General features: G+C 46.8%; 1 protein-coding gene across 1 annotated transcript; it reads right to left on the reverse strand.

Moving 5' to 3' along the window:
- Nucleotides 1-1,928: 1,928 nt before the first annotated feature.
- LOC122480180 (60S ribosomal protein L5-like) lies at nt 1,929-14,981 on the reverse strand. The gene is given in 3 exon segments (XM_043574247.1): nt 1,929-2,356; nt 2,359-2,788; nt 14,943-14,981. Coding segments are annotated over 3 exon segments (897 nt in total).
- Nucleotides 14,982-24,240: the final 9,259 nt, after the last annotated feature.

Raw genomic sequence — 24,240 nt, forward strand, 5'->3', positions numbered from 1 at the left:
GGAGAGAAAGAACTCCGATGAAAGATCAAGGTGAAGACTCATACTCTAGGCAATTAAAGAAATAAAAAGACAAACCCCGCTCGTGTGCCGGGGTGGCTGACACCAGAACGGGACCAGCATTGGACCAGGAATGACCAGCACAGAGGAAGGGTTCTGACAGATTCTTTCTTCCCTTTTGGGGAAACACTGGGGGCCAGTTCAGGCAGGGAGGTGTGGGCAGGCACGAGGGTGGGGCTGTGTGGGGCTGTGTGGCAGCGTTTGGTGTGTGGGGGGTCAGAGAAGTTAGAACCGAACTCAGTGATTTGAGGTCCTTGGATTTGAGGTCCTAGAACCGAACCTCAATGATTTGAGGTCCTTGGATTCCAGTGGAGGCACGAGTGATGCCCTCCTCTCCCTGCATTCCATCCTCTTGGTGATGCTCAGGGCCTCTGCTCAGGTATCCCCGCCTCCCCTGTTCCTCCAGCCCCTTGGGTTGCTTCTTCAACCCGCTCACCCCCCAGCCCTGCACTCACACAGCCTCTGGCGGCTGTGACCCCCATGGGGCTAGCAGGTCATTAACTGTCTTGACCCGGACTTAGGCTCATGTGCATTGTTCTTTTGTCCTTTGCTCATATTCATTTTCTGTTCTCCTTCTACCTGGTTGTGGATTTCCTTCCCCGTCTGTATCTCCTGGACCCTGGCCTTGGTCAGGAACGATTTGGGGATTTTTAGAATTGCTTCTATCACATGCCAGTGCCTTGAAGTGGCATTGATGCCAAAACAACATTTCATCCCTTCCGGGCATCATGCAGAGTCCAGAAGAAGTATCGTGAATTCCAGAATGTCTATCATCCTCCCCAGCGGGCACCTCTGTGGGAATTCAGGTGTGTAAGTGGGGAGCAGAGAGGAGGATGGGGACCCAGGCTTCGTGACCAGTCCCGTACACACAGCACATACAGAGGGCTTACCTCCCGGAGCAGAGGCTGCCCCCCACTTACCCCGACTTCCCTGCAGGGAGACCGGGCCGCGGCGCTGGCAGGAGGGGTGGGGAGAAGCAATTAAACTATCCCACGTGTCCTCTCTTCCCTGGCTGTGGCCACCTTGCCGGACACACTCTGGATGGCATACGTAGCCCCACGATGGTGGAGCAGCTCTGACCCCCTTGAGCAAGAAAACCTTTATGATGTGAGCCCACGCCAGAGAGTCTGGGTTTCCTTGTGTGGTATCGCTGGGCTGCAGCTGACCCCTTCTCCTCGAAGGTCTTTTCCAGAGTGACCTGAATGTACGTGTTCCCCGGGATTGACTGATACCCGTATTCAGCTCTCTACCCCCGGTCAGGATCTGGGATTTGTACATCTGCACGTGTGTCCGCGACGTCCTCACTTGTGTCTTCCGTGGCGCGGGCTTCGGAGCCTGTTGACTGGTCGGAGCCCGGGGGGCGATGCTGGGAGCTGTGTAGACGCTGAGCGGAAAACCAGTGTGTGTCTCCCGTGAGCTCCCAAACTTGAGGTTCTGGCAGACAGTGCGCTGTTTTCTCGGTCGACGTTCTTCGGGGGCGACACGCACTGGCTGACTGTCCGGGACCCTTCCTGTGCCACTCACCTTTTCCGTGAAATGCTGTGCTTCATCTACACACTTCCCAGTATAATGAACGCGGGTCGGGATAGAGCCTAAGGGCAATTCTTGGATACCAAGGGGCTGCCCAGGGAACTTGGCTTCGGCAAACCCCCTTAAGGAGCAGGAAGTCCCGAGGCTGGATTTTGATGACTGCTTGCTCTTCTGCTTCCCCAGTTTAGGGACCCAGAATTCTGAGAGTCCTTTTGCTTCTGATGGGGAGTTTGGACTATGCTCATCTTGGGGGGAGAGGAAAACAGCTTCTCTCTCTCTCTCTCTCTCTCTCTCTCTCAGCTTGATGAATGAGTTTATTATTGTCTGTATCTGAAAAATCTTCATAGGGAATTGCGGCTTGGTTTATCAGCTCTTAGCAGCCTACTCGGAGGTGTAAGGAAGCCTGGGTACTTCTGAATTACCCGATCGTTCTTCGGGGCAGGAGGTATTTTGGGATGGCTCCACCTCATCTTTTTAACCTCTTTCTTGGGCTTCTTCTCATAGCCTTCTCTTGTACAGCGGTGCGAGCTGTCTCGTGCGTCTCCCCCGCCGTGTCTGGAGCCCACGGTTCTTTGTGCACTGGAGGACTTGTTTCTGGAAGCAGCTGCGTCTTCTTCCATGAGGCCACACGCAGAGCCTGCAGCGTTCTGACCCGTGGCGTGCTTCCGATGTCCTTCTACATTGAACCCCTCGCTTTTCCAGTTGTGACGAGGGGGGGGGAATCGTTTGGTGCCGTGAGGGACCAACAGGCCTCCACCCACAGCTCCAGAACTTTATCTGCAGGGGCAGTTCTGGCAAGCCCTACGTCCCAATAGCAGGTGAAGGGACCAGCTTGACCATCAGTGCCATTCACGTTGTATTCATCTCCAGTCCCCTCCACTTGGCCTTCATAGGTCTTATCCGTGCCAAACCTAGTGAGAAGCCTGCCGGCCAGCGGCAGGTGGACACAGTATGCTGCAGTATAACCTGTCAGGCCAGCCTTCACACCGTACTTTGGGAGTTCATGAGCATGAGCTGCACAGACTAGCATGCCTCCTTCTGCATGGGCGTAAGCCATCTGGCAAACGATATCCCTGTTGGTCACACGAGCGATCACCCTGTATTTACGCGCGTTGTACCTATTTTTACCCTGAATTACCACGTGTTTCCAAGCATGGTGATCGGTTTTTATCCGTCCCCCCGCCCCCCCCCCCCGTTTCTTCTAAATTTCACCTGATATCTCTTGAAGTGAGACAACTTTATTTTTTTTATTTAATTTTTTTTAATGTTTATTTATTTTAGAGAGAGACAGAGTGCGAGCAACGGAGGGGCAGAGAGAGACAGAGACACAAAATCCAAAGCAGGCTCCAAGCTCTGAGCTGTCAGCACAGAGCCTGACGCGGGGCTTGAGTCCACGAACCATGAGATGATGACCTGAGCCAAAGTCAGGCGCTTAACTGACTGAGTCACCCAGGCGCCCCTATTCTTGGCAACTTGAACAAGCCCCATCCTGTGGCACAGAGAGCGGTGTCCACGCCTCGCCCCTTACTTGAGGTTGGCTGCTTAATGCGCAGGGTCACCCAGGGAGAAGGAGTTCCTTGTTGAAATTGTTTTCTTGTTCAGTTCATCTCCCTGTGGCACGACGTTGAACATGACCTCCTGGCTTCGGTGGGTTTCTCCTGGTGACTCCATGGGGGTGGCGGTAGCTGTCAGCTCGAGTGGCTTCTCCAGAGCCGAGGACACTTGCCCTTTATCGTTCCCCCATGAAGCTTACAGGCACAGGCACAGCCCCAGTGGACTGAAGCCAGTTTGGTTATGTGCATCTCTTGGGTTCTTCTTGGTCGATTTGGGTAGCAGCTAAAGAAGTCGGAGGCAGGTGAGAGCCTTGACTTTTTGCTCCTCAAAAAGCCTCAGACCGGCTTCAGCCACACACAAGGCGTTTATTGAAACAGTCTTAATTTGCCAGCAGGCCCCAACGTGTTCATTAACCTGTTCTATGAGCTTAATGAAGTCCTAGCTCCTGCCCCTTAGGGGTTCTGACTCCTGCTGGGCAGAAGGAGTCTTGAGGCAAATGCCAAGGCTGTGGAGGCAAATGCTGTCACCAGCATCAGACAAAGATAATCCTCCCAAGTCCAGGGCCCGACGATGGGGGATGGTTTAGGGCTGTTGTCACACATCATCCCCAAGGGAAGGGGTTCAGGCATCGATGCGTTTTTGCACCCTCTTCCTGAAGGGGTGGGGATGTTTTAGCCAATCCGTGCATCTTAAATACCTTTAATGTCACTATTGGGAGCTCCTGTCTAGCAGCCACCATGATAATTAATAGGTCACTAACTGCACTTACAGGCACCAGTTTTGGTATTCCATAGGCCTTATTTGATGACAACAGAAGTTTCTGCAGTCACCACCCCGGTGTCTGGGCTCCCTGCATAGCACACCACAGTCTGCCCTGAGCTCTGCTCCTTTGACAAGGGTGCTGACAGCTCACTTCGCATCACATGGTAGATCTGGAGTGTTTAAAAGTGAACTTCTGACACAGAGGTGGACAACAGATGACATCGGGTGAGGGAGCCTGTGCCATTATAGGTGACAGTCAGAGAGCAGCAGCTGATGTGGGGGCACTTCACTGCCCCCTGTGTCTTACGTTCATTACCTACGTAATCCTCATGATAACCCATTGGGGTTGTCTGTCTCATTAGCACCATCTTTCAGATAAGGGAGCCGAGGCTCCGTGAAGTTCTAAACTTTCTCAAACTCAGTAGCTAGTAGGTGCAGAGGTATTCACCCCAGTGTGTGACCTCAGAACATCTCTGCTACCCACTGGATCAGATCCAAAGCAAATGGCAGTCCAGCCAGAGAAAGCCGTGGCCAGCATAGCAGACCTCAGGAGCTGGCTGGGAGTGTCCTCGCTCTGGTGACGGCTGGACCTCATTACACACTTTTGGTCCCAATGATAAGAGGTCGGTGCGGAATGTCTTGATGTAGAAGCCTCAGTTTCATAGGTCTCCAGACGGGGACTGTCCAGGAGGGTAGATGAGGGTTGGATTTAGGTCATCTCACAACTGCCCAAAACTGTGGTCCAAGCCTGTCCTCTGGCTGTGCCCCCCTCGATGAGCCCTACCCCACACTGGCCATCTAGGAGCTGTGAACAGGGTGCTACCCTGATCACTGGGAGCCTCCTTCAGGGCTCCCTTCACTGCCTGGACCGTGGGACTTGGTCTTGGCATGTCCCCTTGGGGGCTCTCATCCTCCCTGGGTCACTCTCCCTGGATCCTGAGGAAGTCCTCATTTGTTATGAGCCTCACCTTTCTATTCTCTACCAGTGAGGTTTACAGATAACTTTGATGAACTTCAGTTACTTGAAAATTTTCATCCGTCTCATCATTTATGAAACCAGTATGAGCGCCTGTGGGGTGACGGCTTTGGTTTTGGGGCACTGTGTAATGGTGGCTGAGCACCCGGGCTCTGGGGCCAGGCAGGTCAGACTCTGGCTTGGCTACTCCATCGCTGTGTTGAGCAACTGATTTGACTTGTCTGTGCTTCAGTTCCTGGATCCCAGAAGAGGGATAAGACGGTACTTGCCTCACAGGGTTGTTGGAGGGTTAAGTGAGTTAACCTAGGTGAGTATTTGCTCCCCGGCCAACTCATTTGAATGGACTTATGGTGAGATTTAAGTAATAATCTTCTCTGGAATTCTTTTTGTCGACCACGTGATTTGCCGCAGAGGGTTTTAGGAAGGCGGATGGAGGGGAAGAATGCACTGGAAGTGGTAGACACCTTGTCAGGAAGCACCGAGTGCGGCTGTGAATTTTCAAGCCATCGGTGAGTGGCTTGGTTCTTACCACCTTTATCCGAGTTTTACTTTGCTAAGTACTGTCCATCAATTTGTGAATATCTCAGTTATTTGAGGTCGTTCATTCAAGGCAAAATGCTGAAAGTAAAAGCGAAATCAAGGAGAACCCCGGGGCTTTGAAGCCTTTTCCTAACTCGTGGCCATTTTCCGCCTTTAAAAGCACTGACTTGACTTTTACAAGAGCCTGTAGAATAATCTAACAGAAAATGGAAACCAAGAGCACAGTCATTCCCTTAAATATTTTATATTGCATTCGGATGTGCATTTTTCAAAGATCATTTCCTTGACATTTTCTGGGGGTATATTTCTTGGGAAATAAAATAAATATGTTTGGTGGATGCTCATACCAATTTATTTAGAGCTATAAATAAGATAAAGATGCCTCCTGTCATTTGTACTAGAAAGTATAAGGATCAGAGGAATATCTTAGGAGGACAGGGCAAAAGATTAATAATGCTGTTCAGATGGTGCTGAGGTTGGCTGATGCTTTAACCCGTTTTAGTGGATCCTCATGTGAATTATGCCTAAGAATGGTGATGGAGACCCTATGGCCCAGGAGGAGGCCAGAGACACAATGCTCCAGGCCACATGCTTCATCAGGGGCTGCTGAGTGACAGAATCCAGATTTCCTAGTTTCTCGATCTATGGATGTTAAGTAGATTCTTTGGGGGTACCCAGATCATTCTCAGTGCTTCCCTGAGGCTGGAAATGACCCTTCACAGGTAAGAAATTTAGTCATTCCAGTTGGAGCCTGTAGTGTGCGTGCAGTGCTCCCGGGAGAGGAAGGAACTGGCCACACTCTCCCGGCAAGGAATCTCTTCATGCCGTGAACCTGTTGACTCATTGCATTGCTGCAGTGGGAGATTTGATGGAAATGGCTCCCCTGGGATGGACAGTGAGCAAGGATGAAATATGCAAGCCCCATGGGACCAAGTGCGCGACTTTAGGGCAAGTGAGGGCGGACGTGGGAAGGCACTGGAGATTCGGAGAAGAGACACTCCAGTCTGGGTTGGACAGGGAGGGCTGTGGGGAGGCAAAGGGTCAGAGCAGGGGTACAAAGGAAGGGAAGATGTTACCTGGGTGTGGGGAGTGCTCAGTATTGGGAAGGATGAAGAAAAGCACGGTAAGAGACGACAGAGGGATGAGCGACCCTGCCTGACATTGGGGAGGAGCTGGTTGTGGGCAGGGAAGTAGAAGGTTGGCTGGTGGGCCAGTAGTTCCTGGCTATAGTCCCTGTAGTCAGGGTGTAGTCGCTGGTCCCGGGAGTTCAGGTTTGAAGGTAACAGGAAGCAGTAGGTGATTTTTAAAGTAAATCAAATCAGTGGGGCACCAGAGTGGCTCCGTCGGTTAAGCATCTGACTTCGGCTCAGGTCATGATCTCACAGTTCGTGGGTTTGAGCCCTGTGTCAGGGTCTGTGCTGACAGCTCAGAGCCTGGAGCCTGCTTTGGATTCTGTGTCTCCCTCTCTCTCTGCCCCTCTCCAGCTGGAGCTCTGTCTCTCAAAAATAAATAAACATTAAAAAAATTTAAAATAAATAAAATCAGATATAAAATACAATCTTATAAAGAACTCTTTTGTAAATCCTTAAAAAAAATTTTTTTAAGGTTTATTATTGGGAGAGAGACACAGAGCGTGAACAGGGGAGGGATAGAGAGAGGGGGAGACACAGAATCTGAAGTAGGCTCCAGGCTCTGAGCTGTCAGCACAGAGCCCGACGTGGGGCTCAAACCCACAGATGGTGAGATCACGACCTGAGCCAAAGTCGGTCGCCTAACCGACCGAGCCACCCAGGCACCCCTGTAAATCCTTTTAAAAACCAAAGAATATGTGTTATTGTGTAAATGCAGTGAAAATAGTGACTTTCAAATTCAATGATCTTATGAGTTCAGATTTTGTACGTTGTTTTCCTGGATTGGGTGAAGTACAACTCCATTTGTCTTCTCCCATCACCAAAATAATGCCATCCTGAAAGAGAAGTAAAGTATGGAGGGAAAAGGGGAAAATAAATTTTTAGTAGACGGAAGAGCACTGCTATCAAGTTCTTTCAGTTTTTCTCAGAACTGAAAGCAAGCTTTTTATTTATTTCTTCTTTTCATTTTTATGTCAGTATACGTAGTGTCCAAGTCACTTCAGAAACTTGGGACATTTTATTTTATCTTATTTCATTTCTTTTTTTTTAATATGAAATTTATTGTCAAATTGGTTTCCATACGACACCCAGTGTTCATCCCAACAGGTGCCCTCCTCCGTGCCCGTCACCCACCCTCCCTCTCTCCCCACTCCCACCCCCCCCCCCACCATCAACCCTCAGTTTATTCTCAGGTTTTAAGAGTCTCTTATGGTTTGGCTATGGTTATGGTTAGGGACATTTTTTATTTGGAACAACTGATATGAAGAAGGATGTGGTGGTGGTGGCTTAGGGCTCCTGGTGAGACTCAAGGAATGGCTGCCAAGTGGCTTGTCCCGTCCCCTTCTCTTTCTTGCCCAAGAAAGAGATGTTTCATTTTAACATCAAAGCTCAGCATCTGCTCCGGAATCCTTCCCAACACGCTGTTCTTGGGAATTTCAACCGAATCTGCGATCGGAACCAAGTTGCCTCCTGGCTTTGAGTGTAAGAGTGGTTCTCATTCCTCAGCAGGCTCCAGAAAACCTGGAAGACTTGTTCTGTCACAGGAACTGGGCCCCGCCCCTTCTGATTTAATAGGTCTGAGAATTTGCTGCCGATGCTGCTGGGTGGGGGGAACGCTTTCGGGACCACCATCTTGGATTTTAGAGGAACCATTAACCGGTGGCCACTCAATTTTCCAGTTTAATAGGGGTCCTTTGGGTGAAAAGGGCAGCTGTATAGAATTTCCTTACATTTTCTCTTGCTTCCTCTTCTCTGTCCTCCTTCTTTTGACTGCTCAATTAGAATGTGTTACAAACCAATGACCTTAGGCAAGAAAATGTCTTCGTCCAGAACCACTTGCTTTTTGACATTCCAGTGACCACAGCACCTTAGCTGAAATGTAAGTTAATGTTTTAGAATATGAAATGAGCAGTTTCTGAATATAAGAAGAACTGATGGCTTGACAGAGTAGACCAAAGAAGAATGTGCCGGCAATTTTCTCAATTTTCACCCCAGATCAAGGGTTTGCATCGGCGGCGATGTGGCTGGTAACCGGGAGTTGAGGTAACGTTTGTGTCAGTTTCCTCCTGCTGCGGTAACAAAGCCCACAAAACTGGGTGGCTTCAACAGAAGAAATGCATATCCTCGTGGATCAGGAGGCCAGAAGGTGGAGGTCGAGGGGTCAACACGGCTGGCTCTTCCAAAGCTGTGGGGGAGAATTGCCCTCTGCCAGCTTCTGGTGGTCTGCCCACCTTGTGGAAACGTCACCCCTCCTCTGCCCTCCTTGTTCCCCCCGTTTTTCTCGAAATACAATTAACAAATAAAATTGTAAGATACCTAAAGCCTGCAATGTGATGACTGGATACACATATACATTGTGAAAGAATCTCCCCATTGAGTTACTTACTTAGCACAGCATCACCTCACATATTTATCTTTTGTGTGTGAGAACGTTTAAATTCTGTCCTAGCAGATTGCACAGTACAGTGTTATATCCACAGGAGATCCTCAGACCTGCTTCATCTTATGGAGGAAGGTTTGTACCTTTTGACCAACCTCTCCCTGCTTCCCGGTCCTCCTAGCCCCTGGCGATCACATGTATATAATATATATACGTATATACATATATGTATATGTATGTATATGTATATGTATATATATGTATATGTATAATATATATATATATAATTTTTTCATTTTGAAAATTTTTTAATGTTTATTTATTTTTGAGATGGAGACAGAGCACAAGCAGGGGAGGGGCAGAGAGAGAGGGAGACAGAATCCAAAGCAGGCTCCAGGCTCTGAGCTGTCAGCACAGAGCCCAACCCGGGTCTTGAACCCATGAACTGTGAGATTGTGACCTGAGCAGAAGTCAGCCACTTCACCCAGTGAGCCACTCAGGTGCCCCTATTTATATATATTATATATAATATACATTTTTAGATTAGTTATATATTATTTTATATATAAAATGTATCACATTATATATATATAAATATGTATATTTTAGATTTGTTACAATATTAGTTTTATATATATAAAATATATAATATATATATTTTAGATTCCACATATAAGTGAGTCCATGCAGTATCTGTCTTCCTCTGTGTCTTTATTTTCACATGAGTTTCTCCCTGTGTGCTTGTCTATGTGTCCAAATCCACTCCCCTTATTTATTTATTTATTTATTTATTTATGTATTTATTTATTTATGAGAGAGACAGAGAGAGAGAGAGAGAGCGAGAGAGAGCAAGCAGATGAGCAGGAAAGGGGCAGAGAGAGAGGGAGACAATAGAATCTGAATCAGGCTCTGAGCTGTCAGCACAGAGCCTCATGTGGGGCTTGAACCCATGAACTGTGAGATCATGACCTGAGCCAAAGTCGGACGCCTAACTGACTGAGCCACGCAGACGCCCCCAAGTTTCACCCTTTTATGAGGACACCAGTCATATTGGATTAGGGCTCACCCCAAGTGGCTTCATCTTAAGTATTTACATCTGTAATGATCCTGTTTCCAAATCAAGTCACTTTCGGTGGCTCTGGGGGCTAGGATCTCAACACATGAATTTTTGAGGGATGCAGTTCAACCCCTCACAGTGACCCTGAGCTAGTTACTGCTCAAGCTGCCTGCAGGACGCCTGGCCACCGCGAGAAGCCTGCAGGGGCGGGGGCACCCACCTCTGGCACCCACCTCTCCTCTCAGTGGCCCTGGCGATTGGCCAAAGATGCCACAGAACGTGTCTGGGGACGTGTTCATAACCACAAAATATCCTGCTGCATGGAAGCCTACTTCCCTTCGTGTTCTAGCTTTGAACTCTGAATCGTTGAACTTGGAAATGGTACCACTGCAAACTAGAAGATCAACGACTAAGCTTGAAGAAGACACTGCTTTTGAAAAGGTAGGACCTTATTATAACTGATCCTGCAGTTAAGGGATCCTATTAACCCTCGACCCCAAGACAAAGGCCTGAATCTTCTGAGACAAGATATCTGCCAAACGTCTGCCAAGGACAGTGCGAGCAGTAAATACGTCAGCGGCTGTGCGGCATCCGAAGTGCGGCTCTGTGCACGGTGGGCCTGCCAAGGCCAGTTACACGGCTTGTATTTTGATCTGAGGAGCTCGTGCTTAGCGTGATATGGGGAACATTTCTCTCTATCTGTCAAGAGTATTACCTTGTTCATTAACGTGTCACTAAAATTTAAAATGCCACCTTTCTGCTTCCCAGGTAATTCCCGCAGACAGGTTTGAGGCATATTGTGAAAAGCACGTTTCTCAGCAGAACTAGAGCCACAGAACGTTGGTGGACAGTGTGCTTGGGTTTTAACTGCCTGCGTCCCTTGGATGACCGATGTACACGTGATGTGCCTGTTCCTCACAGTTGCCCCCTCGCGAGGCGTTTTGCTTAATTTCCGCATCTGAATTTCTACGTACTCAATCCTTCTATGAGTAATGATTACTAGGAGGAAAATCATGTTGTTTTTGTTATTTGAGCACTTTGTCTCCGTTGCCATGGCCCTTCACTCTTCTCCCATTTCACGGGTGCTGTCACCTCTGGGCAGTTGTTGGGTGAAGAAACCTCAAGGCGGGGGCCTCAGGACACATGGCTTGAGCGTCAGTGAGAAATGAGGAATTGCTGACATCCAGCTCCGGCTTTTCGTTTTCCTTCTTGTTGGAATGTTAGTTTCATGTTTCTTAATAGATTCCTTCGAAGAAATTCAGGAGATAGAGTAAAGATGTCTTCTGCAGTCCTTATATTTCTTTTTTTCTTTTTCAATGTTTATTCATTTATTTTTGAGAGAGTGCAAACAGGGGAGGGGCAGAGAGCGGTGGGGGGGGGGGGGTGGGGAGACAGAGAATCCCAAGCAGTGCCTGACACGGGGCTCGAACCCACCAATGGAGAGATCATGACCTGAGCTGAAATCAAGAGTTGGCCGCTTAACCAACTGAGCCACCCAGGTGCCCCACAGACTCTGGTTTTAAGAGGAGTGACTCCCTTGTGCTGCTTTAAGTATTGAGGGTTTTCTTGTAGGATATGCATCCACAGGAGCGTAGGAAAGGCCACCGGTCACCATGACAGTAAGCACGCCAGTCCTTCCCGCTTTCTTATACTCATCGGGCCCTTCTCACTGCCTTTTGGGGGGTTATTCAATATTCAACCTTAGAAATTTCACATCACTAGTTCCTGTGCATCCCCCGAGCCCAGGGAATCCTGGCAAACATCACATTCTATAGTCTGTATTGTGAAAACAGCAGGTGTTATTTTTTCGTTATCCATTTCCATCTCTAGATGGTATCTCACTGCCCTTTTTTTGAACTACACACCTTCCCCACGTCCCCTGCTGCCGAGATTCTGTTTCAGGTCACTTGTCGGCCTGCCGATTGGATGTCCTTGGGCCAGGTGGCCACTGGCTTGATTGAGTTACGCCCAGTGGAGGAGTGTGGGAAAGTACTTTCAAGGTAGTTTCCTCCCTAACTTCCTTCTCCCAAGGGAATATAGATCCAGAGACTTCTGTTAGAATCTGCAATTCAGAAGGAGAGGAGGCTGGGTCGTCCTGAAGAGTGTGGGCTCTGGGAAGGAGAAGAGGAATAAAGATGCATTTCAGGTCTGGAAAATAAGCAGTCAAGATTCAGGCTCTGTGCTTGATGAGAGCTGGAATCTGGCGAAGGAGGTGAAGCTGATGTGAGGTACCTCCACCCCTGTTCTCTGTCAGATAATCAAGGAAATGACTCTGGATTCTTACAAATGTGGAGAGAAGAACTGTAAAAGATTCTTTCAGACCTGGATAGGAGGACACATGGACATGTTTGCCAGGCTTTAGATCTTTATTTTTTTAAAGTTTATTTATTTATTGAGAGAGAGAGAGAGAACAAGTGGGGGAGGGGCAGAGAGAGAGAATCCCAAGCAGGCTCTGCGTTGTCAGTGCAGAGTCTGATGCGGGGCTCGAACTTACAATCCGTGAGATCACGACCTGAGCTCAAGTAGGATGCTTACCCGATCGAGCTGCTCAGGTGCCCCAGGCTTTTGGCCTTTAAATTAAGGGGTACTTGGAGCTCTCCGGGGTGGAAATTAGAGTTGAGGGCCATTACTCCATTCTTGTAAGTGATTACAGACCTTGGAATTGTTTGCCAGGCTCGCTCCAGAACCCTAGTTTTTGGAGCACGACTCCTACATGCATATCGGGTTTGTTCTTTCAACCGTTCCTTCAGGGCAGAGCTTGGCCCCGGTTCCGGAGGTCGGGTACCTTGTCTGTTCTAGCTCATTCGCGCCACCTCGTCCTGCTTGACACACTCAACTGAACAGCCACGCCTCTGTTTTCCTGAGGACTCATTCGTATTTAAATCACCTTCCTGAAAGTTCCCTTGGCTTAAGCCTCTCTTCTGTGGCCCGAGCACACAATTTAAATTTCAATCCTAATGTTCTTAGCCGGTCCTCCTGAAACGCACGCTGGGTAATTGGTTGAGGGCTATCTTCTCATTACTTTTGCTAAATGAAGAGAATACCTTAAAACCGGCCACAGGTGAGCACAGAAATTCCCAGACAGAGTTAATAAGCTGTTCTCGTCACGTGTGTTCTCTCCCCCTGTTTGAATTGTGCTGTCGGTCGTGCCGTTGCTGGCAGCAGAAAGAAATACGATGTTCGGCTAATGGCTTGAGAAGGGGAGGGAAGGACTCGGGGTCACCTGTGGCATATCCTATTCTGAGCCGAGCCAAGGGAGATTAATACTGTCACTTGCTTGATTAGCACTGCTCCTTGCCAGGCTCTCGACTTCGAAACGTATTAATTCTGCGAGAACAGCTCCGACCGGACTTGTCTTGTCCACGTTTGCAACTAACCTTGTAAAATCCCACGGCAGGGGGCTGACTGGAGGCGGAGGCTGAGACCCGGGCCAAGCCCTGCTTGGTTTTTTTGTTTGCTCTTAGGGCAAGGGCTTTCAAAATAATGCTAAATTGCTTAAGCTTGAGCCTGCAAAGTAATTGGTGTGTTTTGTATCTCGAGTTAAAGCTCTTTTTAGCAAAGAGTTCTAGCGCAGGCATCCTTAAATCTATTCAGCTGTGTACATGCATTTATTCATGCGAGTGTCAGGAAATTTCTTGTTAAGATAACCTTCCTAAGTACATCACTGTGATGTGAATTGGTAATGTGTTCCAGAGTCGGAAGGTGTCTGGGCTTGGGTTTTGAAGGCTCCGTGTACTGTCTCACTTGGCTGGGAATTATCCGGCATCAGGTGTTTTGCAGGTAAAAGCGTGGCTTTCAGCACTTACGGTGGGAACGTTTTCCGTCCCATCTGCCGATGGATGGAAAGTGCTGCACGTCGAGGCTCTTTTTCTAGTTCTGCAGATCCACTGTCCTGCTTGTGGGAGGTAGGGAACCTGGCAGGTCCCTGAGCTTTGGAGCTGACAAGCCTGAGTTCCAGTCCCAGCTCGGGTACCTACCAGGAGCGGTGATCTTTTATGTACAAAAAGCCTTGTGGGCAAACTGGAGTAAAGTATAAACATTGTCACTGAATAATAGAATAGGAGTTTTAAAAACCTTTTGATATATAATGCCAGATTTTCCTTTGACAGGTTATGTGGATTTTCTGTTCCCACCATGCTTATTTTGAAATCCATCGTATATTATTTAAGTAATCCCACCCAGTGTACAGGAAAATTGTTTTGTTATTGTTCTAATGTGTGTTTCCTTGATGACTTGTGAGGTTACGCCCATTTTTTTCATATGTTTACTGGCTTTTTGCTGTTTCTTTTTTGTATTGCCCGTGAACGTATTTCCAAGTCTTCTTGTTCGTTCTCGCCCCTCAATACGGTGAAAGAGTAATACAAATGATAAAGACACCAGTACTTCTTTTGGAAGTGACAACAATGTTGCCATAGTTCTTTTTTTTTTTTAAGTTTATTTACTTTGAGAGAGGACATGCGTGTGTGCAGGTGGGGGAGGGGCAGAGAGAGGGAGAGAGAGAATCCCAAGCAGGCTCTGCACTGTCAGCACAGAGCGTGATGCGGGGCTCAAACCCACGAACAGTGAGATCATGACCTGAGCCAAAATCAAGAGTCGGACCCTTCACCGACTGAGCCAGCCAGGCGCCCCATCATAGCTCCTTTTTTTTTTTTTTTAAATGCTGATTCCAAAATATGTTGTATGGGCCTGGTGTCCCTGAGCCCCACACTGTGCAAACTTTCCTTTTGTACACAAGTATTCTTCTCAGATTTGATTGTTCTCCTTCTGTACCACGGATAGTTTCGCAGAGGATTCCTTTCTCCTCTTTCTTCTTATTTGGTCATCTTAATCAACTTCTTCACTGGTTCCTGTTAAAACCACCCTTTCCTGGTCTTTAGCAGATTAGGGTCGTCCAGACAATAGTCTCTTCCCTGGCCAAGATCTGGGCACCCCGTTTCCCAGGCGGCCCCCACTCACCAGGATCAGTATCAGGGGGCAGATGGAGAGTGGTTTCATCCCGTCTGAGAGGAGGTCATGGGTGTTGGGATGCGTTTATTCCTTCAGTCATTCAGTAAATCTAGTTGGGAGATGGCCACGTTCCAAGCCCTGTCGTAAACAGTGAGCGGAGCGGATAGAGTCCTCCGCGTCCGCGGCTGCCACCGCTTGGTGTCGAGGATGACACAGCAAACAAGACTCAGCATGTGCAGATGTCCGAGGGGGCGCGTGCCATGGAGAGGGCAGGGGGTAGGTGCCAGCTGGGGAGGAGAGTCGCTGCCCTGGGTGGGGAGGTCAGGGAAAGCCTCCATGAGAAGCCAGGATCTGAGGGAGGTGAGGGAGGCGAATCTCCCCCCATGTGAACACCGGGGGAAGAACATTCCAGGTAGAGGGAACGCTGAAGGTGCCAAGATCCTGAGTGGCGAGCGTGCAGGGGACAGCCAAAGAAGACTGGGGGGCCAGCGGTGAGAGTGGAAGGCTGTGCGGTCAGAGTGGTGCCAGGGACCCAGACCACGGGAGGTCTTACTGGCCACACACCGCCCTGTGTGGCGGGGACAGCCGTGGAGCGATGTGATTTCACTTGATTCTTCAAGGGAAGCCATGGATTACTGTGCTGGGAATAGATCGCTGGGAAAAAGGGGGCTGGGGTGGAACAGGGAGACCAGGTAGGGGGCTGCTACCCTAAGCCAGGCAAGGGGTGGTGGGGGCTGGGAGTAGGCCGGAGCAGGGTGTGTGGGGGACACGGGCACACTGCTCGGTAGCACCCAGAGGATCTGCTGCTGGACTGAATGCGGCGTCTGGATCATTCGCCAGGGCCGCCGTAACAAAGGGCCAAACGCTGAATTGCTTAAACGACGTGAACGTATTGTCTCACAGCTCCAGCGGCTGGAAGTCCGAGATCAAAGTATCAGCAGGTTTGGTTCCTTCTGGTGCAAGGAGAATCCGTTCCCCGCCTGCTTCCAAGCTTCTTGTGGTTTCTTATCGACGTGTGGTGCTCCTTGGCCAAAGCATCACTCCGACCTCTGCCTTCATCTTCACACGGCCTTCTGTCTGGGTCCAAATTTCCCCCATTAGTGAGGACACCAGTCACGTAGGATTGGGAACCTACCCCACCCCTCTGCTACCTCATCAAGCTGAACTAATCACATGTGCAACCATCTATGATCTGTTTCTAAATAAGATCACGTTCTGAGGGGCTCGGGGTTAGGACCTGAACATGGTTTTGTTTTTGTTTTTGTTTTTGTTTTTGTTTTGTTTTTGGTGGGGACACAATTCAGTCTATCACAGGGTGGGAGAAAATGAGACGAGTCAAGTTTCAGTCCAAGACTTCTGGTTTGATCCACGGCAAGGACGGAGTTGCACCGATTTGAGATGGAGAATCTGTGGGAGAAGCAGTTCTTGGGAGGAGGATGAGAAACTGGGCTTTGGATGTTGAGTTTGAGGTGTCCACGAGACAGCTGTTCCTTTGGCGGCTCTCCGGTCAAGCCGCTCGGCGCCTGGCCCCAATGTGGGTCTCCTCAGGCCCGGGTGTGTGCGGGGCAGGGCCTGGGCTGGAGGCAGGTGTAGGCTGGGTCAGGAGGACAGCCGCTCTCCCAGCACCGCCCCCTTCCAAAAGCACAATCGTTTTCCGTGTCCCAGGAGGTGAAATGGGCTGGGAAGCACGGCCCTAAGCTAGCGCTGCTTCAGCTCTCATCCGTGAACTAAGGAGCTCCGATCAGACCGGAAAAAAGATTTTTCCGAGTTTTAATTATCCAACAATGTACACGGCTACACCTGAAATCACTTTGGAATCCACTGTCCCCTTCCATTCCTTTTCTATAATCCTGCCACCCCTTCTTTGGTGGGAGTCTTCCTTTTCTGCAATATTATACCATAAAGTCATTTAACACTTGCCCGGAATTCTGATCTATGTTTTCCCTGGAAGACCCAACTGTTTCAGGTAGACAGACGAGATCTTAGAGTTCACGATTTCTCCTATAGTGTTGTACAAATCAATAAAAACAGACCTAAAGCCCCAATTGTGTCTAGAATGACGACTCATGGTTCTAGTTACAACCCGAAGGATCTGCTGACCACAGGGTGGCGGGGAGCACTTTGGCATTCAGACGGCATTCTGGAATTTTCCCATCAATGTTAATTAGATTCACACTCCTCTTTTCTAAGCTCCGGAGTATCTTCCAAGTAACAGCAGAGAGAACTACATCTCACATCAAACATAGAATTACCACACAGCTGCTCTGTAGCCTTTATCAGTCAGTCTGCCCACAGTCCGGCTTTCAGATTCCCTCTTTTTCGCGTGGATTGCATGCCACCTGACATGTGGGGTCCACGTACCCGACTTGTGTTTTCTGGTGCTCGTACTTAGAGCTCAATCTTGAGGACACAAAATTTGAAAGAAGACCTAGATTTAGTGAATTTCTTTGCTAATAACAAAGACCCAACTCACAAGGGTGTTTTTAAAATCCAGCTGTCCCGCGTACTTTATCTTGCCGGACCGTGGGAAGGAACATTTTGGCTCGGCAGATCACGAGGGCTGAATCAGAAAACACTGTGAATTGCTTAGGAACAAATGATTTCCCACATTCCAGAGAAGAAAAGATCACATTAAGTTTAAATTAACCCCTTATGCCCAGATTCAAACATTATTTCTTTTCCTTGGACACGTGGTGGTCATTCACTGATTCTCATCTGGTAGAATCCTAAAGAGGATTGATTCTGTGTGGCCCGCTCATCTGGTCAGGCATATTCTTTCGCTATCCCCAAACTGGCTGTAGTCTGAACTTGATGGTTGTACAAAATATATTTTTCTGACCTCTGTTACTGATTTCTAAACAATTGCAGAACGGTCTGTACAATCCAACTCCTTTAAAACGTGTTCGAGCTTGCACAAGCTTTACAGCCGATATGTGGTTGATTTTTATAAATCTCTCATGTGTGCTTGAGAGGAATTTGTGTTTTCTGGGTGCAGTATCCTTTATAGGTCCGCTCAGCAAATCTTACTGAGTACAGTGGTCAAGTCTGTTATATCCTTAATTATATTATAGCCCTAATTAGGCCAGTGGCCCTGTTTGGCTTAATTGCTAAAAGGAGTATGTACAAATTTTCCATATGATTGTTGATTTGAATTTTTCTCCATAGTTCTGTCATTTTGACTTTGTCTACTTTTTCAGTTGTGTACACATTTCAAATTACCGTATCTTCCTGGTAAATTAAAATGTTATCTTAACTCCACATCTAGAAATGCTTTTTGCCTTAAGGTTTATGTATCTAATAACGTAAATTCGTGGGTGTGTGAGAGCGTGTGTATCTGTATCTATAGATCTATGAATCATTCTATGAATCATTCTCTCTCTAATCCATTATCTTCTTAATTTATAAAATACCTAACAGTGATACTAGCTTTCTTCTGTTACTATTTTCCTGACCTGTCTTCTCCTAGTTTTTTCTCCCATTGTTTTCTTTGAACCTTCCTGTGTCATTTCATTGTGTATGTGCCTTTTGTAAGCTATATGAAATTTGGATATTTCCATCCAATTTGACCATCTTTGCCTTTAAACTGGAACGTTTAGTCCATTTACATTATTGTCATATATCTGGGCTCATATGTACCATGTGTATTATTCTTATTATTTGTTTCTCCTTCTCCTTGTTTCTGGCTTTCCTTCCTCATTCTTTTTGCCTTTGGAGAAATTTAACTTTTTTGCTATTTTGTGAGTACATTTAAAAAACCGTTTTTGTGCTTATTGAGCAGTTTTAATTGTGTTGGTTGGTCAGGGTCTTTTATATATGGAGATCCTAAATGGATTCTATTTTTTAATTTAGAATATAATTTTGCGGGGCTCCTGGTTGGCTCAGTCATTAAGCATCTAACATCGGCTCAGGTCATAATCTCACAGTTCGAGAGGTCAAGCCCTGCTTCGTGTGAACATGAGCCCCGGGTGAGCCTCGCTTCTCTCTCTCTCTCTCTCTCTCTCTCTCCCCCCCCCTCTTTTTCTCTACCCCTCAATGACTTGCACCCCCTCTCTGTCTCAAATATAGAAATACATAAAATATAAAATTTTTATGTACAAAATTATATATAAAATACATAAATATATACATATTTACATATAATGTATATTATTTATATAATTTGTATTATTGCACATGCAGTAAATGAACATTCTAGGAGGTTAAGAAATTCAGATTAACAAGAATAAGAAGATAAAAACACTGCATTCCTGTCATTCTGAGATGAGCTGCCTCGGGGTAGCTTGTTTTGTGTGTGTGTGTGCGGGGGCACACGCAGGCACAAGTGGTCCATGGTGGATATCCGTGTGCGCTCTTTAAACCTAGAGAAAGGTCGTATTGTCCAAGCGAAGATGGAAGGTGGCTGTGTGCAATTGGTAATCGCCGCCTTTCCGTGCCCATCCATTTTAATTTTATTTTAGCCACAGCCTCCGCTCAGGTCTCTTCAATTGTCCTCAAATGTCCATTTCGGTAGGTTTGTTCAAAGCCAGGACCACTCACCGAGATCTGTGTGTCATCCGTGTGGGTGTAGTTTCCTCTTTGTTTTTGTGGCCGAGACTCGTGGACCGGCCGGCCAGCCTTCCTGGAAGATGCCCCCTGTCTGGGTTTGGTGCGTTTGTCTCTTGTGGTGTCACGAGAGTTGATGCCCTAGGACTCCTGGATCTGAGTCACACATTTTTTTTTTTGGCTAGAAAGCATCACAGGTGATGTCATGTGCCTCATCATTGCACTGGGGCGCTGTGCCTTATGACCTCATTAGTGAGCGTGGCCACTAGGCTAGGATGGCCACAGCTTCATTCCTCCAATCCAATTATTGATTTTTCTTCTTGACGTTCACGAAGGATCTGTGCAGCGCTATTGTGGCCGTACAGAAACAGCCACTTTAACCAGCCATACCCCCAACACTTTTTAACACCATTTGAACCTCCTTTCCTGGGCCATTGGCTTTGTAAAGTGTTGCCGGACATGCTGATTTCCTTATTCCCTTGTTCCCTCTCAGTTACCCGGCACTCTTCTGTGAAGCAGACCTTTTTCTCCATCCACCAGATCGTTGATTTCTCTGAAACACCATGTTTTTTTCCTGGAAAGGCTTGATAGAGGCTTAGTTCTTTCATTTTAATCACCAGTTTTCAAAGAAAGTTCCAGCAGGTCGTGACATAAGGAATTTTTCTGGATCTCTCTCTTTTTAAGTATTACCCCGGACTCACGGATTGTCACGGATTCATTGTGTTTCAATGCACTATAATCAATATTTCTTGTTGTTCTTGCTACAGTTGTCACAAATATGTATAGCGGAGGCTTTAGGCCGTGTCAGTGCTCAAAACTAGAAAGTTTATTTTACATTTCAGCAAAACTAAAGGCATCGTTCTGTCTCACTCCTCCAAGGACACATGTGATTGCCTTCAGGGCCCACCCGGATAATACAGGCTAATCTCCCCATCTCAAGATCCCTAGCTTGATCACCTCTGCAAAGTAATTTTTTCCATTTGAGCAGGTTGCAGGGATTAAGTTGTGGTTGCCTTTTGGAGGGCATTCCTCAACCTACCACAATCATGACCTTAGTGACTTACTATTTGATCATACAATACAAAGTGAACGGCTTTAAGATACGTGTACATTTTTACAAACTATAAAAATACCAAGTGAAGTATAACTGTAGATGGCACTTTTCTGTCCTTGAAATTAAACCTTTAAGGATGTGGCTTCAAAGTGCTGTGTTGCAAACTCACTGGAGATAAAATCCTTTCCTGTTTAGGTTTGTTTGTCTCTGTTTGCTTTTCTTTTCTTTTCTTTTCTTTTCTTTTCTTTTCTTTTCTTTTCTTCTTTTTTAAAAATTTTTTACTGTTTATTTATTTTTGAGAGAGAGAGAGAGAGAGAGAGAGAGAGAGAGAGAGAGAGAGACAGAGTGCAAGTGGGGATGGGGCAGAGAGAGAGGGAGACACAGAATCTGAAACAGGCTCCAGGCTCCGAGCTGTCAGCACAGAGCCCAATGAGGGGCTCGAACTCATGAACCGCGAGATCATGACCTGAGCTGAAGTTGGACGCTTAACCGACTGAGCCCCTCCACCCCCCCCACAGGCACCCCTCTCTCTGTTTGCCTTCAATTGCAGGGACCCCCCAAAATTAGTCATCTCAAAATTTAGATAATATATTTGATGGTTCAGGGCGTCCTTCACCAGTTCACTAACTGGGGGACAAAGTCACGTTGAAGGGGGCTGGGCCTTGGATAGGAGACTCAGTGGGAGCTCTACCTCTGCGCAGCTCTGGGGGTTCCTTCTTGTCCCCCGCCAGCGTGCTCACCTCGGTTATGCTAAGCACATCTGTTCTCTCCCCTTTCCTTCCTTTCCAGGACTTTCTACTTCCTTCTAAACCTTTCTGTCCATTGTCTAGCACCTGCCCTTTCCCAGTCTGTCTTCAGCCCCTACCTGACTTGTGCAGTTTCTGCCAAGGTGCTGTGAGCAGGGTGAGGTGGGGAGAGAGCACGTGGAACTGGGGTCTCTACCAGGACGCATGTGGTTCACTTTCCAAGTCATCTGGACCCGAGCGCAGGAGGGAGTAAGACCTGTCTGATTTCAGTAGCCCCAGAACAAAGCACCTTTGCTCTGGAAACATCCATGTCTGTGCTCTTGTATTTCCTCCTGCTTTATCTGTCCTTCATTTTCTATTGAATATCCATTGGAGAAATATCAAGCTCAAATCGGCTGGCTCAAGGTAAAAAAAAAGATCCTTCATTCTAGAGAGGTCAGGATGTCCCTAGAGGCCACGTGTGGTCCCTGAGTGACCATCTTCTGGCTGCAAAACTCAACTAGTTTGTGCAACTGGGACGAAGGGAGTGAACAGAAATTCTCAGAGTGAGACAGTCTGGACAGGAGTGAGAATCTTTAATTTCATGTCTTTGTAACCCAGAGTGTTTCTATACACTGTGCTGTTGTGCAGGTGTGGTACTGAATCTATTTTCTGAAAATCACAGGCAACTGAAGGCAGCCTAGAAATGTCTGTGCGTCTGAATTCGTTGACTTTGCATCTTGGTTCAACAAACCTAAGTCTTCCTGGGGGATGGACTATAATTCAAACCCCTTTTTCTCCAGCTTCCCTTGATTGTATGACTTGGTAAAGGAAATAAGACTGCTGTAAGGATGGATAATTTACGTCATGGGAACCCTGCTTATGACAGAGACATTCTCGAAATGACACTGTTACTGCTTTTTAAAAAAAATTTTTTTTTCAACGTTTTTTATTTATTTTTGGGACAGAGCGAGACAGAGCATGAACGGGGGAGGGGCAGAGAGAGAGGGAGACACAGAATCGGAAACAGGCTCCAGGCTCTGAGCCATCAGCCCAGAGCCCGACGCGGGGCTCGAACCCACGGACCGTGAGATCGTGACCTGGCTGAAGTCGGACGCCTAACCGACTGCGCCACCCAGGCGCCCCCTGTTACTGCTTTTAAATATTAATTCTGTTTCCTGAAAGAATGGGCTAAAGAATTCAAGAAATTCTAAAGCACATGGAGGGGAAACTAAGTTCTCCAGAACAGAAAATTGCTACAAGGGGGAAATAGGCAATTTGACAGTGTGCATACATTATATTGTTACAAATGCATCAGACTGTTTAGCATCGAACTGCAAGATATGTTTTCACAGAGCATAGTAGTTTTGAAGACATGACAAGTGATTAATGTCGTACTTAGTGGGATAGTTTCTAAGAAGTGAATTAGATTTCTTGGATGTGGAAGTGGTTGAAGGCGTATATGAGGTATTTTGCCTTGTGAGGGTGGCATTTGTCCCATTGAAGCAATGATGGAATAAGATTCATTTTAATGAATTTAGAGAATTAAAATTCCAAGATGAGTTTATTTGATTGGAGTGGTTTCAGGAATCACCAGATTATTAGGAATATATGATCGAACCCGATTGGGGCAGCTGCCTGACTGACAGTAATCTGTTAGTGTCATTTCTAAGTCACCCCTCCTTTTCTAAAAGTTTTTATTTAAACTCCAGCTAGTTAACCTACAGGGTAATATTAGTTTCAGATGTATAGTATAGTGGTGCAACACTTATGTACGTCACCCAGTGCTCATCACAAGTGCCCTCCTTCATCCCCATCACCTATTACACCCACCCCCAACCCCCTCCTCACTGGTAAGCACCCATTTGTTCTTCATAATTAAGAGCCTGTTTCTTGGGTGTCTCTCTCTGTCTCTCTCTCTCTTTTTCCCTTTGCTCATTTGTTTTGTTTCTTAAATTCCACAGATGAGTGAAATCATATGGAATTTTTTTTCTCTGACTTATTTTGCTTAGCATAATATTCTCTAGCTCCATCCTTGTTGCAAATGGCAGGATTTCATTCTTTTTTATGGCTGCGTAGTATTCCAGTATAGATATTCTATATATCTAGTATATCTATATATCTAGATGTGTGTGTGTGTGTGTGTGTGTGTGTGTATTGGAAAATATATCTTTTTATGGCTGAGTAATATTCCAGTACACACACACACACGCACACACACACACACACACACACACACACACACACACTCACACATTCAGCTTCTTTATCCATTCATCAGTTGATAGACACTGGGATGTTTCCATAATTTGGCTGTGGTAAGCAATGCTGCTATAAACATTTTTGGTGGAGTCTTGCAGTCTTTCTTTTTTTTTTTAAGTTTATTTATTTATTTTGAGTGGGAGAGCGAGCAGGGTAGGGGCAGAGAGAAGGGGAGAGAGAAAATCCCAAGCAGGTTCCATGCTTCAGCAAGACCTTGGAAACTGTGATCTGAGCTGAAATCAAGAGTTGGACGCTTCAACAACAGAGCCACCTAGGCACCCCTTGGGTTTTCTATATAGAGTATCATGTCATCTGCAAATAGTGAAAGTTTTACTTCTTCATTACCAATTTAGATGCCTTTTATTTCTTTTTGTTCTCTGATTGCTGAGGTTAGTTCTCCCAGTACTATGTTGAATGAAAGTGGTAAGAGTGGGCATCTCTGTCTTGTTCCTGATTATAGAGAAAAAGCTCTCAGTTTTCCCCCATTTAGGATGGTATTAGCTGCAGGTTTTTCATAATGGCCTTTATTATGTTGAGGTGTGTTCCCTCTAAACCTACTTTGTTGAGGGTTTTTATCATGAATGTGTGATGTACTTTGTCAAATGCCTTTTCTGCATTTATTGAGATGATCATATGGTTCTTACCCTTTCTTTTGTTAATGTGGTGTATCACATGATTTGCAAATATTGAACCACGCTTGCAACCCAGGAATAAATCCCACTTG

The sequence above is a fragment of the Prionailurus bengalensis genome, chromosome A1 (assembly GCF_016509475.1).
Source record: "Prionailurus bengalensis isolate Pbe53 chromosome A1, Fcat_Pben_1.1_paternal_pri, whole genome shotgun sequence".
In the NCBI taxonomy this organism is placed as follows: domain Eukaryota; kingdom Metazoa; phylum Chordata; class Mammalia; order Carnivora; family Felidae; genus Prionailurus; species Prionailurus bengalensis.